The following is a 17,833-nucleotide window of genomic DNA, read 5'->3' as shown; positions in this document are numbered from 1 at the left end:
TTGCTCAACGCTCCTGCTGATCACCTCACCTCTTTGGTCTTGCAGCATGTCACAAGCGCCTGGCTCGGCGATTGGCGGAGATGGCGGCATGACGGCTTCTGCGACCATGCCTCCCGGAAGCATGCCTGGCATGGCGCCCATGCCGTTCAACCCGTTCATGAGCATGTACGGAGCCCCAATGGGCTTCAATCCCGCTTTCAGTGAGTCTGAGATGCGGCGTTCTAGCTCTGTCTTTGTCCGACCCAGTCGCTGAGCTGATACATCATCACTCTTCACTTGCCCCACTTCTTGCCCGCACCCCGCCCGTCCTCAGTGGGAGGCAGCCCCGGATCCCAGATTGGCCATGGCTCGCCTCAATTAACACCTCAACAACAACAACCCACCAGTGCCTCTCCTCGTTTCAGAGGTAGGGATGCTTCTCCAGCCGCGAATCCCTCTTCCTCCCCGCTGCGTCGCCCAATCTAGGAACACTTCCCTCTCACACACCCCCCCCCCCAATCTGCTCGCCCGCTCGACTCTCGACTCCCCCCTTACTTTTTGAAAGCCCAGAAATGGCGAAATGATATGTATATGGTTTCGGGCGTTTTCGTGCGTGTGCTTTAGGACGCTGTCCCATAGTTGACAATTCACGATTCGCAAGTCCAGCTTGCGGCTCTCTTCTCCCCCCTCCCCCCGCGCGACACGTCAGCTTTTTCCTCCCCTCCCCTCCCTCTCACTTTTTCGCACACTTTTCCCTCCAAATCAACCGAGACGCGATGCGAACCTACCGTCGTCATCTTTTCTCTCTTCCCCATTTCCCCCGTACTCTTGCCGAGCGTATTTCAGAAGACGGTCCGGATTCGAATCGCGTCTCGCTAGCTGAGGGTGCCAACCAAGAGTACACGCACAAGGCAGGCTAGCTAGCCCTTTGTGAACTTGTCCGTCTCGAGCGGGGCCAAACCCTAGTCAGACACAAAGCCCCAGCCCGAGTCAAAGAAATCTATGACATCGTTTCATTTCACTCCTTTCGTCCACGACCAGGGTAGCACTTTGAGAAAAAAAGATGGGGACCAACCAACCGATTCCATCCGTTCCCTTTCGATCATCGAGCCAATTCGGAAACATTTAGCAAAGCAGAGTCGGTGCGAGATCGCAGGGAGGGTGGGAAGAGGCTCGGTGCAGGAATATAGGGAGATGAACGAGCCTGCCTAGTGCTCGATGAGGAGGACCAGATCTCCGCCAGCGACCGAGTCGTTCTGCTTGACGGCGATGCGGCTGACCTTTCCGCTGACTGGGGCAGAGATGTTGGTCTCCATCTTCATGGCGCTGAGGATGGCCAGAGGATCTCCCTGCTTGACTTGCTGACCCTCCTTGACTCTGATCTCGATGATGACACCGGAAATGGGAGAGCCGATAGAGCCGGGGTTCTTGCTGTCCGCCTTCTCCCTCGTCTCGTGCTCGACTGCTGCACTCTTGTCGTCGATGGTCAGCACACGAGACTCTCCGTTGAGCTCCATGAAGACGTCTCGAGTGCCCTTGTCGCTGACGGCACCAACGGCCAGGAGCTTAACGATGAGCATCTTGCCGCTCTCGATAAACACTTGGATCTCCTCGTTGACGTCTGGCTTGCCGCAGAAGAATCTGGTGGGCACGGTTGACAGATCGCCGTAGTTTTCCAAAAAGTCTTGGTACTCTTCAAACACCTTGGGATAAAGGGCATGGGAGATTGCGTCGCAAGTGGACATTGTCTTGCCGTACTTCTTTGTCAATTCCTTTTTGATGGCAGAAAGGTCAACAGGCTTGAGACCCGCACCTGGTCGGCCTTCGATCACAGGTCGACCACGCAGCAACTTCGTTCGGAATTCGGGGAAGCCACCAGGCGGGACACCGAGGCGGCCCTCAAAGTACTCGTAGACGCTAGAGGGCAGATCGAGCTTGTCGACCTTCTCAATAAACTCTTGAGGGGTCAGCTTGTTGGCGACGAGGAATTGTGCAAGGTCACCGCACACTTTGGAGGAGGGCGTGACCTTGACGATATCACCAAGGAGCTTGTTTGCCTGAATGTATGCGTCCTTGATGGCATTCCATTGCGATCCAAGACCGAGCTGCTGACTTTGGAACATCTGCAGAAGCAAGAGACATCATAATCAGCAAGGGTGCGACGTGGGTGCACAAAAGCTCGCACTCACCAAGTTGGTGTACTGTCCACCAGGCATCTCGTGGTCGAAGACGGAAGAGTCGGAAGCCTTGACGTTGGCCTCGAAGCACGAGTACAGTTGACGGACTTGAGTCCAGTACAGGTTGAGATTCTGGATGTCCTCGTGACGAATGCCTGGTCCGAGGCCGGTCTGCTCGAGAGCGCTGACGAGAGCGCCCATAGAGGGTTGAGATGTGAGACCTGACATAGAGTCGATGGCGACATCGACGACATCTGCGCCGGCCTCTGCGCATGCAATCATGGATGCCAGGGCAATACCAGCCGTGTCGTGCGAGTGCACATGGATGGGGAGGTCAGGGTACTTTTTGCGGATGGCGCCGACCAGCATGCGCGCAGCAGCGGGCTTGAGAAGACCGGCCATGTCCTTGATACCCAAAATGTGGATGCCAACCTTGACGAGTTCGTCGGTGAGGTTGAGGTAGTACTCGAGCGTGTACTTGGGATGCTTCTTGGGATTGGCCACGTCACCAGTGTAGCAGATGGTGCCTTCGGCAACACCACCCGCCTTCTTGGCTGCATCGATACCCAACCTGAGACTGTCGAGGTTGTTCAGCGAGTCAAAGACACGGAAAATGTCAAGACCATTCTCGACTGCCTTTTTGCTGAACTCGTAGATCAGGTTGTCGGGATAAGAAGTATATCCGACAGCATTGGCACCACGAATAAGAGCCTGGAAAGGAATGTTTGGCACCAGCTTTCGCAGCTTGCGCAGACGCTCCCAAGGGTCCTCGTAGAGGAAACGCATGGCGACATCAAAGGTAGCGCCACCCCAGCATTCCAAGGAGAAGGCGTTCTTGAGGACGTGACTGGTCTCCTTGGCAATGTTGACCATATCGATGGTGCGCAGACGCGTAGCAAAGAGACTCTGGTGTGCGTCACGCCAAGTTGTGTCCATGATCAGTGTGCCATTGTAGGAGCGCACTGCTTTTGCGAAAGCCTCGGGGCCTTCGTTGACGATGATGTTGCGCCAGCCCTCGAGGCAGGGCTTGCTCGCATCGAGCGGCTTGCTAGCATCCTTGGGGTCCGTAAAGGGAGGCTTCTCGATTTCCGTCTTGAGTCCGGGCTCGCCAACCTGACCCAGCAGTGGGGAGCCGTTGACCGCCATGTCACCGAGGTATGCGAGCAGCTTTTGAGCACGATTCTTGCTTTGGACCAAGTTGAAGAGCTCGGGGGTGTCGTCGATCATGGTGGTCCATGTTCGTGCTTCAGCGAAAGCGTCGTGAGTGAGCAGGCGGAAGAGGAAGGGAATGTTGGTCTTGACTCCACGGATGCGGAACTCGACGAGAGCTCGCAGCATCTTGCGGCGAGTCACTTCATAAGTCGCGCCACGGCAAGTGACTTTGACCAGCAGCGAGTCGTAGTGCGGGGTGATCTGCGCACCTGCAAAGCCAGAGCTGGCGTCGAGACGCACACCATTACCTCCAGCAGAGCGATACACTTCGATGCGACCCGTGTCGGGAGCGAATCCAACAGAGGGATCCTCGGTCGTGATACGACACTGGATAGCAGAGCCACGCTTTTGGATCGTCGCCTGGGTCAGGCCGAGATCTGCCAGGGTGGCACCTGCAGCAATTTGAATCTGAGCGCCGACAATATCAATACCAGTGATCTCTTCCGTGATGGTGTGCTCAACTTGCAGACGAGGGTTGATCTCGATGAAATAGTGTCTGTTCTGTTGGTCGACCAAGAACTCTGCAGTACCAGCGTTGCGGTAGTTTGCAGTTCTGGCGAGCTTGACAGCGTCAGAAAGGATAGCCTGACGGGTCTCATCTACCAAATTGCTTGCAGGCGCAACCTCGACGACCTTTTGGTGACGACGTTGAACGGAGCAATCACGCTCAAAGAGGTGCACGACATTTCCTTCTCCATCTGCGAGGAGTTGCACTTCGATGTGGCGAGGCCTGTCGAGGAAGCGCTCGATGAAGACAGTGGGGTCTCCGAAAGCAGACTTGGCCTCCGACTTCGCCCGCGAGAAGGCCTCTTCGAATTCTTCCTGCTTGCGGACAACACGCATACCACGACCACCACCGCCCATCGCAGCCTTGATGATGACTGGAAAGCCGACTTCCTTGACGAATTCAGCAGCCTCGCGGTAGTCCTCAATGGGCCCAGGGGTTCCAGGTACAATAGGTACACCAGCCTTGCGAGCAAGATCACGAGCCTTCGTCTTGTCGCCAAGCCCATCGATGGTCTCCGGGCGAGGGCCAATAAATGCGATACCAGCATCCTCCACAGCCTTGGCGAATGCGGGGTTTTCGGACAGGAAACCGTAGCCAGGGCTACAAGCGTGGAGTGCTCGTCAGCAGGCTTGCCAAGCTATGAGATGGGACCTTGACGGGCTACACTTACTGGATCATGTCTACGCCGTGCTCAAGAGCAATGCGAATGATATCCTCGATGGCGAGGTACGCCTGCACTGGGGAAAGGCCTGCACCGACTTGGTATGCCTCATCTGCCTGGAATATCAAAGGCGAGAGGTACAGCACAAATTAGCAAGTGTAATTTGAGCCGGACCCGGTACTTAAGAGACGCACCTTGTATCTGTGGGCGCTGTAGCGATCTTCGAAAGAGTAGATGGCCACAGTGGTCATGGCAAGCTCGTGCGCGCTGCGGACGATACGGATCGAAATTTCCTGTTGAAGAAGAGCATCGAAGCAAGGCGATAGTCAGCACCCTGCCCCATTATCGCTCAGCCGCTGGAAAGCAGGCCATTCTAACGCATCGTTGCGCTTTTCCTTGCGATCACAAGTAGCCTCATGTCTCGATCAGGCTAAAAGACATCTACACCGCCTGCTGGCAGCAAACGCCGTCATCTGCTCGCCTCTGCAAGCCCTGGCTCGGGTGCTGAGCTCGCAGGTATTGGCTCACGTCTGATTCCTTGCCCGCAGCATTGCAAAAGGCAGCTCTCGCAAGCCTTTCGCAGGCCTCAGGCATCCGAGAACACGCAGAGCGACTACTCACACCGCGATTAGCAACCATGAGCTTCTTGAGGGGACCACCTGTCGTGTCATTCAGGTTCTTTCTGATGCGGTTGATGGAAGGAAAGACATGTCCGGTTCTGCTTCCTGGGGTACCAGGTTGGGATTCGAAAGTGTCGACGAAGGACGAGCGAGGCACGCCCTGTGGGGCCGTCGCAGTAATAGGTTGCGTCGTCATCGTTGGCACGCAATGCTCGAGATTGCTCGCGATCAGCCGAAGCGGAGTATGTGGGGAGAGATCAGGTAGAGAGGACTACTTCGGTGAAGGGCGCACAAGTTGCGCCCGAGAATTGTGATGGACGTCAGGGATGCTGATGATATTTATCTCAGCGTCGATGTACAGAATGGCGAAGGGAGACGCCGAGCGAGCGGAGGTGTACTGCAACTCGGCGGGGCGGGGTGATTCGTAATAGGTGATGGGTGTGGAGAGCAGAATAAGCCTTTGAAGGACAGGTGTTGCTACAATCTCTCTTGATCGAGGGACACGAGGCAGCTGCTCCGCTCGATCGTCCGATTGTGAAGTTGCGTTTCGATGCTTGGTGCGTGCGCGCGGGGGTGCGTGCGTGCGTACCTGCCTGTCTGCCTGTCTGCCTGATGCCTGCCTGTCTTGCCGAGGGTTGGACCGGCTGGCAGGCTGGCCGGATGCACGGGCGCTTTCAGGATGCGCGGCCGGGAGACGGGAGCGCGCGGCTGATGCTGATCGAGCGCGCGCGGAAGATTGAATGGCTCATGCATATCAGCAGCAGCATCAGCAGTCGCACCTCGCGCAGCTGCGATAAAGAAGTGCGAGGCAAAGCTGCCCGCGCGCAGAGTCCATGCAGTCAAGAGTCACGAGTCGATGATGACGGCAGGACTCACATGCACGCAGCAGATGCAGCAGCTGTTCGTGACTTCTACAGCACCCTGCCTTGCTATATCCACAGCCATCAGCAACAGCAAGCCCCGTTTGGCGCATCTCGGGCGAAAGATCAGCATCAATCCAGAAGGCAGCAAGCGTGCATGCATCCAACACCGCAACATAGCGTCTCGGCTCTGCTTCATTCACGATTGTTGGAGATGCGACTCAGGGTCAAGCCACCAAAGCGAAAGAGCAGCAGCAGCAGCAGCAGCAACAGGCTGTGGCTCGCTTTGCGAATTCCACTCGTGATTTGAACTCTGCTTGATTGCTTGCGATAAGTGTCTACACAGTCAGAGTGTTGTGTGGGTCACCAGTCACAAAGTGTGAATTTCGAGTGTGAGCACACTTTCCCAACCTGCTATTCACATTCACGTTGTAGACTGTGACTGATGAAGAACTCACGACTCATGCGCGCCGCAGGCTCGGCGACGCGATGATGCAGTTGTGCACAAGCGGACAGCGGACGCGCAGCTCGCTCGCTCGCTCGCTCGCTCGCCGCTGCCTGCCCATCACACCTCGCACAAGCCAGCCTGGCTGCTCTGCAGGGTTGGGGCAAGCAAAGCCAAGCCAATCAGAAGCAGAAGCAGAAGTCTCGCAGCTATAGGTAGTTAGTCGTGAGTCACGAATTGGACGAACGAACGCTTGCTCGATAGGTTGGCCGTCGGTCAACTTTCGCACATGTGTAACGCAGTGTCTCTCTTAGCCACGGAGGATCTGATGCACTAGCGGCTTGGCGGGGAGAGTCGATCATTGTCGAGTGTCGAGACCATGAACACTTTGTGCCGATTCTGTAGGCATACTAGCAATGTGAATGTGAATGAACTGGCTGGCATGATGCAGTCGACATGCACGCGGTGATGGACGGACGTAGCACCTACGATGGACTCATTCACGATTCGTGATTCATTCATCTGTCAAGTCGCGCGCGCGCATACCCGGTGCGGATCAGCAGCCTCCTCGGATGTGCAGCTAAGCCGCTTTGCTGCACGCTCCTCTGCATTTTTAAAATCGTGAATCAAGAATGTCGGTGGTGGCTTGTTGGGGTAGCACCAACAAATAAAGGTCTGTCCAATCACGCGAATCACGAATGCATTCAAACCAAGCTTGTGATTGGGCAATTCATCACAACGGACTTCAAATGTGAATGTCAATTTGAATGGATCAATTTCTATCAAGTAGTGACTCTTTGTCCTCCACAAACTTCTACTCACGACTGGTTGGCTTTGAAGCTGGCTGACGATAAGGCATGCTCTTCTGTCTGACGTCTGCTAGTCTCGCGTTAGGAGTTGCGACAGGGGAGGAGCTAGCTGAATTTGCTGGCAATCACAAATTGCACTCACGACTGTAAGGTCGACTCGTGTATCGCCAAGGATTCGTCGATCGACACGTCGTGGATGGCTTATCGCACCTCTCAATCTCTGAGCCGTCCGAGACCGCTTTGGCTGCCAATCCTGTCCAAGCGCCAAATAAGCCGATCGACATCATGAATTCAGGTGGCCGCACAAGATGCGCCCGACCGCGCATCCTGCGAGGACCCTTAGAGTACAAGCACTCCACCCCCCCCCCCCCCCCCCCCCCCCCGCACTTCTCGACGCAGCAAGATGCATGCAAGACAAGCATTTAGCCCCGCTTCAAGCCGAATCCTCACAACGACGTATACCTACATCCGGAAACCGGCAAAGCTTGTGTCTACCGTGCCAAACCTTGTCATGCGGTTGAAATCGGGTTCAGATTCACACTCTACTGCTCTTGAAGCACTCTTCTCGATTTGATTTGATTCAGATGCTCGAGAAGCTGCGAACCCGTCAGGCCCCGCGGTGGTGCAAGCCTTTTTCTACACGTGACCCATTTCGCACCTCGAGCGCTGATGGAAGAACGGTGGTTCCTACACTCACGAATCAAAAATCTTCAATACCATTCTTCCGACGTGTCCGAGTCTTGAGAGCGAGTCTTCTCCTTCTTTGGTCACACGCTGCATTCCTGACTGTGAAAGGGGAGGGCCACCAGACTCTGAAGACACCCCTACCACGAAAGTGAGCCGAAAAATTCGGAAATGCGAAGTTCGGCCTCCGTGCTTCGCTATTCAAGGTCTGAGCCGGCTCTCTACCTCTCGCTTGCTCTGCAAGTATGCCAGACGCTCATGACGTGCAGGCTAAGATCAAGCAAGCGCAACGCCTCATCCTCATGCTCACCCTTAGCGCGACTCCACGTCCAGCTGGCAAAATGGCGCTGCTCAAATGTTCATCAGGCGAAGGAACTACTAGACGAGCAAGCAAGATGAAATTTGACGCATACTTGTGGCGCGCATACAGTATGAGCGATGGTCGAGCTAACGTTGATCGCATTCCGAGCAGAGAAGCAAGGGTCTCTTTCTTCAGCGTGGTCAAGCTGCGCCGATCCATGGGCCAGCGTGTCGAACGAGGCATCACTTGGCCGTAGCTCGCCAGCCTGCTTTGAGTCCAGCAGACGCTGCAACAGTGCCGAACAGACCGACCCACGCGTCGGAGATGAGACCTCCAGGAACGGACCTGACAAAGAGCGAGTCAAGAGCGACAGTGGTGTTAGCTTCGCGTTCATCTTTCGCAACCCCCCTCCGCAAGCATCCGAGGCCGCGTCGTGCCATGAAGGAGCGTTTTCCACGCTGCCAACTCACCAATGCAGAGTGAGGGGCAAGTAGCCCAAATTGACCCAGAGCTGGTTCAATATCGCTTCTTTCCTGGCGTCCAGCTCTTTCCACAATTGCCTCGTCTGTTCCTGCTCGTCGCCCAACTGCACGTTCTTTTCTGTGCTTGGAGTTCTAGCCGGAGTGGGGTGACCTCTGCTCCTTTCCAAAGCTCTAGCCCTCAGTCTGAGCAGACGATTGTCCTCTACCAAATGCAGCAGCTGAAGCATGACGTAGACCGCCCATGCTCGCACAGAGAGAAGCATCATTCGACCTTGAGCGTGCGCAGAGACTGGGATGATAGAGTGAGATGCTAGGTAGCAGATCGCTTCCAACGGGCAGTACAGAAGCATGGACCAGCCTTGAATGCGCTCAATGTTGTGCAGCAAACGTGTGGGAGGAGGATTGCGCTCGATTGAAATCATCTGCAGCGGGTTTGGGCTGTGGTGATCAGCAAGTTGCTCCATTTGTAATCAGATATTGTCACTGCTCTCCTTGTGACTCTGAGCGGATTTGCTCAGCGGTGCCTTTCTCGTTCGCAATGTAAAGATGGCCAGCATCGCATTCAGATGCTCTGCTGAACTTTGTATCCCCCTCCTCTCAGTCTCGATTCCCCTCAAGTCGTCCGTCCTTCTCAAGTCCTCGCACATCCTCGTGCCAGCTCGCCCGACATTCACAGGAGCCCTATCTATGTCCAACCCTCCGACAAGTCGCCTTCCCACTCACCCACTGAATCATCGGCAGGATGCCCCAAATTCGATAGAGAGTTCTGGCGTCGCTGATAAGCCCGCCCAATCTGGTGATGCGCTTAGCCACGCTACTCCCGCCATGCTCTGCGTGAAAGGTCTTTGCTCCAGCTAGTCTGACTCTGAGTACGTGCTGCAAAGACAAGAAAGCCACGACGAGCTTGCTACCATACTGCGTGACCATCATTGCCTGCCACGAAGATACAGAAAAAGGCAAGAAGAGCAGAAAAGTCTGCGTGAGTTCATGCTTTGTGAAGAATCGGGCACAGGGTGATCTCAGCGCACCTTGTCGAACCCAGACCAGGTTCCCAAGTATCGAATGGCATGATTCAATGTCTCGTTTGGAGGTACATTGGAAAAGCTGCCGAGGACGAGGTCGGTAGTGTTTAGCGCTCTTGGAGCCTTTCCAGCAGGTCTGGACATTTTGTGCACTGTGGTTGTGGATGTGCACTAGAAGGGTCGATTGGTCGAGCAAACAATGGTGCTTGTAGCAAATGTCTACCTTGAAGCCCTGATCCGCACCACTGTCTGTGTTGATCAGCTTGGTCCTTTGGTATACCGCACTTGAAGCCGTGTTGGCTGAGAGCCTTGCCTCGTGCCTTGAATAGCGTGACCGTGTGTGAAGCGATGGCAATGAGGGCGACAGGCGTCCAACGTTCGGCACAGACACCAGTGTAGGTGCAAGCACGTGGAGATGGAGGGATTGCGAACGAGCAAGTGGTTGCCGCGAACGCAACGGGCGAATCACGACAATCGTGAATGTGAATGTGAGTGTGAATGGATTCATGCAGCCTACAGCAGAGTATACACCCTTTGCGATAGACGCCGCGCGGCTTTCCCCAACATCTGCAGTCACGAGTACCTGCTCCTGCTACTACTACGCTAGCAGCGAACAGAAGTGGGTACTGTAGTAGCAACCGTACGACGAGATGCTGCAGCATCAAGTGCATGCAGCGTGCGTGCAAAATCGAGAAAGGATATATACCCATCGTGGCTCTCTGTCTGTAGGACAGTCAGAAGAGTATATGCAGCAGCGGTGAGGCTGGTGCGCTTTGCAGCCGAGACTTTCTCGCGGCTCATGTGCAATCAAATCAAGAACATGATTGTGTGCCTGCCCCGCATTTTTTGCAGAGCGACTTAACGAACGCAGAGATCGGCTCTCGGCTGGCGTGAGCCGGAAGTCGAGCACGGTCCTCCCTCTAGCATATATCTTGAATCTTGAATTGAGCACCGAGGTCACGTCCGTATTTGGACTTGCTGGAGGGTTTGAATCAAGTTACAATCACCAGTTATAAGTAGCGAATCAAGAATGTGCGTCTCCGCTCCAATGAATTGTTTGATGCGGGCTTACTCGGTCAATAAGGGCCCATATATATACATTCACCATCGATAGTCTCTTGACTCGATTCTGATAATCAGCCGGAATCTCCACTCCTGAAGGCGCTCGCTTCTCTTCAAAAATTCTCTCTGAGATCAGTAGTCTCCTGGTGACTTGAGACCGCCTTCTTTATGTCTTCCTTCAACGAAATTGTGTTTGGCCAGCACACGCAGATCAGCGCCCACGCAGACTCTGCTATACGCTAAATGCCCTTTGTTGATTGGTCGTCGTGATCGAGGGGCAGATTCGTTCAGCAGCATGCGTGCGCTCGACTTTTAATTTTGGCCTGCTCTGGGTTGCCTTGATAGTTGAAATCTTGATTTGTGGTTGTATCGTGCCGTTTGCAATTTTGAATCAATGAATCCCATTCAAGATTCGAATTGGTGCCGTGTGCCCACGTGACAGCCACCCGTACATGCTGCAACCTGAGTGCTGACGCTAGGAAGGCACCTTCAACTTTTGACTGAAAAGTATGACAAGTGATCCCCGCTACCTGGCGCCATGCACCGAATCAAATCCCTACCTCGGAAGCCACGCCGGTGAATACACATGGGGGACTTTCGCGTCAAGTGCCCAAGCCGGCGGAGGCAGACGAGCAGCCAAATGAGGGCTCGAGTCGAGACCAGATGGTAGAAGCTGCAAACGCTCCTTTCCGCTTCCGAACGGAGGTTTGTCCAAAGCCCTTGAGCAGGTCAGAAAGCGCAGTACAAAGCAGTCAGGATGAGCCAGCCTGCTATACATATCGAAACGGGGCTGGTCAGACTTCAGAAACCCAAGAACATCCTCAAGCCTGGTGAAGAGCGACTCTTTCCAGGCGGAGGAGGCAGGAAACACGTCGTCAAGGTGAGCTGTCGCTGTGAGGTCTCGTCCCTTTTGCGTATGCATCATTCACCCGCAGAGTGGCACGTCCAGTACTGATTGAGTCTCGCCGCGCTCCACAGCGAGCTCAAGATGGTCAATCGTTCAGTTGTACATGTCCGCGTTGGACGCTCTCACGGGAACCTAGAACAGCTCGTACATGTCCTCATCTGAATGATCTACATGGAAAGAATTACGAGGACGCGCGCTTGATTGCCGCCAAGGACATCCTCGCATCGCAAAGTAGGAATGTCGGCTTCACTTTGACGAAGAAGAAAGCGGAACAAGCAAAGAAGAGAGCGGCAGATGCTGAGATTAGGGACAGCATGGCGAAGAAAGACAAGAAGGAGTGTGTGGAGCCGACTTGTCCGAGGGATGCGCAAGGACAGGTGGGTTCACGTGCACCTACCTGAAGGCCCTCGTCTCACTCGTCGACTTTAGCCTGAGCACATCCGCCTCCCTCTCAGATTTCCCTCATGCTCGGACAGACTTTTCGTTTGGACGACAAGCTCGATCCTGCTGGCTACTGGCTGACCGAGAAGGTGAGCGCTGCAACTGCTAGCCGATGCAGAACTTCTTATGGATGCCGACTTGTCCTACGCTCACTCTAGCTGGATGGTGTCCGAGCTTGGTGGGACGGAGACTCTATCGTGAGTGCTTTATTCTCGTGCTCTCACTGCTTCAATCTCACATCATCGAGGCCTGCTCAGTTCTCAAGACAAGGCAATCATTGGAACGCGCCAGACTGGTGGCTTAAGAAACTTCCCAAAGAGTCAGTCAAGCTCTTCAGGATTGTGTACCTGCTCAAAGATCTGAGGCTCTATCGAGCTTTCGTTCCGCAGTCTGCATCTGGATGGCGAGCTTTGGATTCGGCGAGATGCTTTCCAACGGACCTGTAGCATCTGCCGACGCCAAGTATGTACCTTTGAAGCGCGCAGCGAAACAGACCCTGACCCCGACCGTCAATCGGATGCAGGAGAAGAAGGATTGGCACCTGATCAACTATATGATCTTCGATGTCACGAGTGAGCAACCATGCCTCAACACAATCAGCGCAGTCAAAAGAGTGATCGTGCTGATCTGCGACCCCCACGCAGATGTCGCAATGCTGTACGAAGAGCGGATGAAGTTGTTGGCCGAAAGATTGCCGGATGGTGTCATGTCCCCGTCCAAAGTCCAAGGTGCGGAGCTCGGCGGATTTGTATGTGTTCTTCCCATGGTCAAATGCACTTCCCGCGAGCATTGTCGCGAAGAGCTGCGTCGCGTAGAGGAGATGGGTGGGGAAGGGCTCATGCTGAGAAAGCCTCAGAGCAAGTACATCTGCGAAAGGACGTCGATCGTGCTCAAATTGAAGTGAGCAGGGCAGGGCCGCTACGCGCTTTCATGAACGTCAGTCGAGGCTCATCGTGTCTTTGTCTCGACGCACAGATCCTGGTACACAGCCGAAGCAATCGTCGTTGGGCATAAAAGGGGGGAAAATCGAAACGCGAGCGGTGAGCATGAGCTCGCACGCGATGGCGGGGTAGCTTCTTTTGACTCCTTTTTCAACTTGCTACCCAGTGATGGGCGCCATCGTCGTTCGAATGGAGTGCGGAAAGGTGTTCGACATTGGCTCGGGCTTCGTCGAGCAGCAGCGTCGAATGTGGGAGCCCAAAGTGGGCACCATCGTCACGTACCGCTTTCAAGAACTTTCGCGTGATGGCTGTCCACGCTTTCCGATCTTTGAAGGATGTCGTGAGTCGAAACCGCCAAGTCGTTGTGCGCACAATCAACGTGCGATCGATGGCAATCTTCTGATGCGCTGCCATTGATGCCTGGCTGGATCTTAGCGGCGGACAAGAGCGAGCCAAAAGACGCGGTGGTCCGCTCCGACGCTCTCAGAGCGACGGGCGTCAACGATGATCTGGTCACGCGCCTTGCCAAGTCCTCGCAGTCCCACTCGCAAGCGCTTTCGCAAGCTTCAACGAGCCGCGAGGGCGGCAGCTCGCAGGTCTTGTAGACTTGCGTCCCACGATCGGTGATCCAAACATTGTTCGCGCAAGGTGCTACGCAGCATACAGCGCCCGCCGCATGCAGGCGACACCTAGTAGCGCAAGCAACGCATGCAGATTCAAAGAGACGGCCAAGTTGGACATATCCCAGCTTGGAACGTAGAAACACCGCCGAATCACACAGCACTCACACTCAGGACCTCTACACCTTCCAAATTCACAAGCTCAAAGGCCCCATCGCGTCACAAACGCCAACTGTACACTGTCACACATGCGTCCCCTGAAAAGGCTTTCGAGCGCAGCACTTGCTATTTGAGTGACTGATCCTGCGTCGCTGGTGGTGGGGCAGTACTTGAAAGTCGCATCTTGTCCGACTCGTCAATCGACAATGGTGAGCTCGCGAGAGCGGTTGGCTGCGTACGCGTCCTTCGTGCGCAGAGACCAAAAGACGCTGCGGTCAGGAACCTCGCTGAAGATTGCGCGCGATGCGAGGGCTCACGCTCCGGTAGCAGCAAAACTCACTTTCCACGTGTCCCAAATATGCTGCAGCTCCGCAATGTACCTCTTCTGGTACTCTTCCAACTCCGCCTTTGATGGGTTGGGGTTGCGTTTCACTGATATCGGTCGGCCCACTGTGTGTCATCGCGGCGACAGATGTATCGATGACGCAGAGCAGGCGCAGGTCAGCATCCACTCAGATGGTGCCCCCAACTGCGATGGAGTTGTGCGTTGCCTGCGAAGACTCACCCACGCTGACGATGGGATGCCTATAAGGCAAAAGCCCAAAGCTGTAGTTGAACACTCCCCTACCGTGAAAGACAGGCAACGTGAATCCGAACAACTTCTGGAAATGCTTTTGGAAAGTGTAGAGCTTTGTGCCTGGCGCGTTGGCCAGCTGCATGAAGATGTCATTCTCTCCAAAAGAGAAGCTGAAAAGCCGCGCGAATCATGTTGTTGTCAGTCAAGTGGAGACATACATCTACTCGTTGCCTCCTTTTCACAGCTCACACTGGCACCAGATCGGCCCTTCAATGGCAAGTCAGCCGTTCAATAGAACGTAGAGAACACTGTGAGCCGAAGCGAATATGCTACACGCCCGCTCTAGATGCCGGGACTCACCCATGACGAACTGCGATCTTGATGAAGCCCAGCCTTCGCTTGAGCGTCACTGTGGAAGATCAAAGTAAATCTGGTCAGCCTTCCCAGATTGTGCAGTAGTGAATAGCCACTCTGCGCCACGACTCACAGTCCGCAGTGCCGGGATGAGCGGCAAGACTTTCAGCAGCACCGCCCACCACGATAGTGCAGGCATTTCCAGGTCCCTTTTTCAGGATGTTCTCGCAGCTCTTTTTGCTGACAGAGCAGATGCCCAGCGCGAGCAGCACATCCCGATGGAAAGGCACGTTGAAATTCGTGCCCAGGGTCAAGAGGTGTGGAACGATACCTGGGAAGCTGGACGGAAACTCTGTCGCAGCTGTCGCAAAGTTGGCTACTGCTCCCATCCCGATCACTCCATGAGGATGCTACAATGTCGATGAGGACTTGTCAAACGAGCCGCATCACATCATTCGGGCAGAGGGTCGCACTCACGTCTGTCGCATGATTGTACACGCGCAAGAAGAGCAAGCAAGCCAATTCGTCAGTAAAAGCGGCTGCATTCCCGCATCAAGGCGTGGTATACCAACGCACATCTGTATTGGAAAGACAACGTAGGCCACAAAGACAGATGAGTGGCTTCAGGTGTGCGCAGAAGCCGGCAGAGCCTGCAGACACTCACCCAAAGACGTAGGTCCGACTTGCTGGCAAGTCAGCCGACTGGAAACATGGAGTGAGTAGGTTGCAGCGCGTTGTCAATGGGGGTGCAAACTGATCAGACTCTGCAAGGTCGCACGCGACGCTTCGCAATCTCCAGCGTTGTGATGAATCTGACCGGCTTGATGAGGCCCATTGCCGGCGTATCGCGTATGTCCGAAGTAGTGCCTGCACACTCACCTTGATCAGGCTGACGGGATAGTATTCCGCAAACCTCCTCCAGACCGACAGGCGCCTGAACCACTCCGATCTACGACCTCCACTTTCCGGCGCCTTGTCAAAGAACATCCAAATGATGTAAACGAACATCAGAGGCCAGAGGGGTGGTATCGATCTATCGAGCACGAAGCGCGTCGACGGCGAGGAAGCACAGCATATAGTCGCGGGCAAAGATGTTTCCAGCTGCTGTGTCAGCACTCCGTCAGAAGCGCACCACTAGACTGCAGGCTGCTCCAGCATACTCACAAGCAGAAGAAGAAGAAGCTGAGACACACCGGCAGGATGAGACCCCACAATAGCACAGCTAGGGTCTGCATCCGACGATGTCTGGGGACATGTAGAGGTGCGAACCTGGACGAACAGATGGGGATTAGACAGGTCAGCAGGGCTGTGATCTGCTTTGGTCTCAGCCTGCAAGTCCGTCTCCGAGGGGACTGAATCCGGACGTGATCGGTCGTTTAGATACAATTTCAGGTCAAGCTGACGAGCTGCCGAGTGATCTGGGGACCTGGATCTGCTGTCTCCCAGCAAAGGTCTCCTCCGCATAACTACTGCGGTCACGAGCGATTCGCCTAGCCTGCCCAAGCCCAACACTCTCTTACAGAGGCCCGGCATTCATAGCACGCTACTCCGCCTCCTAGGGTTCTTTGTGTTGCTGTTCCGACAAGCACGCACCTGATAGCTTCGCTGGTCAGCCAGCCCTGAGCCTTGGCATCGCCATGCGCCTCATCCCTGGCACCAACTGCCAACTGAGCCGGATCATTCGAGTCGATGCCTTCGCTAGGCGTGCCGGAAGGAGGACTCGGAACGTGACGAATACCCGCTGTGGCCGATGCGGGAGCTGGCTGCATAGATTCCTTCTGATGGATGCCGAGAGTGGGCGACATGGCGTTCTGCAGCAGCACGGATGGCATGGCTCTCTCTGCCTCTCGCACCGCAATCGAGATCTGGTTCAGTAGCTGAACACCCGTAGAGGACTGAAGCAATGCTCGAATCGAGATTCACGACCGCGCTAAGCTTCCGCCCAAGTGTCGTCAGACGTCGAAGAGAGCGTGGACCTTCTTGACGACGAGTTGCGGACCACTAGCTCCTTCCGTCCAAGCGAGCCCGCCTGGTGGTGTGTTGCTCTTATGTTGGAAGACCAGAGTCGATCCGCGCGCAATTGAATCTGACTCCCGGTACGGATGGGGTGTCAGCCGCGTTTAGCAGGCTTCACTATGGCCCAGTGGCAGCACGGCAGGGCTCCTGAGCGGCGTCTTGCAGGCGTGGGAACAATTGCTCTGGCTAATCGTGTCGAGACTCTGATCGGAATGTCAGAGAGAAATTGGGTATCACTTTCCCTTAGCGCATGTAGTGTGCTGCTACGATGCTGAATGCCGAGTTCCGAAAAGATGGAGAGGGAGATGCGAAACTGATGCGATGCGAGGACGCTACGGTTGCAGCTGCTATCACGCGTCCGCCTTTCCTGCCGCTTCTGCTGTAAGGATCTTCTGCTGTAAGGATCTTGGAACCCTCCCTGATCGGGCTTTTGGACGCTCTCGCCCCTACTACTACTCTACTCAAGACTCTTGACTGCTGATTCAAGGTTGCTGTTGAAAACTCACGTGACATGCGCTTTGCGCTTCTTACGCGTCTGCTAACCTTGGATTCTAGATGCGACGTTCCGTTGTGAATGACCAGCACAACAGGAGGGAAGCAACGAGAATGGGCAAATAGGACGAGGATGAAAGTCGTCAGCGTCGCCTCTTTGAGCTCCGAAGTGTCTTCAAGAGCATGCTTCACGAAAGCCAAGCTTGCTGTCAACTCAGGAATGCAATTCTGCGCTATGCCCTTTGTGCAGGGCCCGATGGTCCGTTCGTGATTGATGCATGCATGTCTGCTAAGCGGCGCGTCGTGCAACTCACGACTCGATCAGATTTGTGATCGATTCGTGATTTTGCTTGTTGGCTGTACCGAGACAGGTGATGCCGCACAAGACGCTCAACTTCAATGCGTGGCCGAGGTTGTGCCTTCAAAATTCATGAGTCTAGCTGCTCCACATTGTGCAGTCAAGGGACTTGACCTCGACGAATGCAAGATAATGCCGGGGTCAGC

General features: G+C 54.8%; 4 protein-coding genes across 4 annotated transcripts; 1 reads left to right on the top strand and 3 right to left on the bottom strand.

Moving 5' to 3' along the window:
* Window positions 1–734: 734 nt before the first annotated feature.
* On the bottom strand, window positions 735–5,677 carry IE81DRAFT_325424 (putative pyruvate carboxylase). The gene is made up of 5 exons (XM_025514503.1): window positions 5,159–5,677; window positions 4,732–4,830; window positions 4,547–4,653; window positions 2,169–4,476; window positions 735–2,102 (listed from the first exon to the last, which is right to left on the bottom strand). The coding sequence occupies exons 1-5, from the start codon at window positions 5,351–5,353 to the stop codon at window positions 1,188–1,190; spliced, it is 3,624 nt and encodes a 1,207-aa protein (XP_025367721.1). The 5' UTR covers window positions 5,354–5,677; the 3' UTR covers window positions 735–1,187.
* Window positions 5,678–8,334: 2,657 nt separating this feature from the next.
* On the bottom strand, window positions 8,335–10,250 carry IE81DRAFT_325423 (hypothetical protein). Its single transcript, XM_025514502.1, has 4 exons — window positions 9,767–10,250; window positions 9,462–9,671; window positions 8,727–9,160; window positions 8,335–8,601 (listed from the first exon to the last, which is right to left on the bottom strand). The coding sequence occupies exons 1-4, from the start codon at window positions 9,902–9,904 to the stop codon at window positions 8,499–8,501; spliced, it is 885 nt and encodes a 294-aa protein (XP_025367720.1). The 5' UTR covers window positions 9,905–10,250; the 3' UTR covers window positions 8,335–8,498.
* A 1,096-nt stretch (window positions 10,251–11,346) lies between these two features.
* Window positions 11,347–13,991, top strand: IE81DRAFT_342627 (DNA ligase/mRNA capping enzyme). Its single transcript, XM_025515707.1, has 11 exons — window positions 11,347–11,702; window positions 11,801–12,106; window positions 12,185–12,259; window positions 12,329–12,367; window positions 12,428–12,489; window positions 12,560–12,632; window positions 12,694–12,742; window positions 12,815–13,070; window positions 13,146–13,210; window positions 13,278–13,451; window positions 13,547–13,991. Exons 1-11 carry the CDS (start codon window positions 11,580–11,582, stop codon window positions 13,714–13,716), a joined length of 1,392 nt encoding a protein of 463 aa, XP_025367719.1. The 5' UTR covers window positions 11,347–11,579; the 3' UTR covers window positions 13,717–13,991.
* Window positions 13,992–14,086: 95 nt separating this feature from the next.
* IE81DRAFT_349110 (DAGAT-domain-containing protein) lies at window positions 14,087–16,626 on the bottom strand (the record flags this gene model as incomplete). Its single annotated transcript, XM_025516353.1, has 11 exons — window positions 14,087–14,134; window positions 14,231–14,340; window positions 14,456–14,637; window positions 14,717–14,734; window positions 14,828–14,876; window positions 14,955–15,231; window positions 15,299–15,360; window positions 15,486–15,507; window positions 15,701–15,854; window positions 15,986–16,090; window positions 16,415–16,626. The coding sequence occupies 11 exons, from the start codon at window positions 16,624–16,626 to the stop codon at window positions 14,087–14,089; spliced, it is 1,239 nt and encodes a 412-aa protein (XP_025367718.1).
* Between the last annotated feature and the right edge of the window lie 1,207 nt (window positions 16,627–17,833).

Source organism: Ceraceosorus guamensis (assembly GCF_003144195.1).
Source record: "Ceraceosorus guamensis strain MCA 4658 unplaced genomic scaffold IE81scaffold_63, whole genome shotgun sequence".
Taxonomy (NCBI): Eukaryota; Fungi; Basidiomycota; class Exobasidiomycetes; order Ceraceosorales; family Ceraceosoraceae; genus Ceraceosorus; species Ceraceosorus guamensis.
Note: the sequence above shows the minus strand (reverse complement) of the source record. Positions and strands in the feature narration are given on the sequence as shown.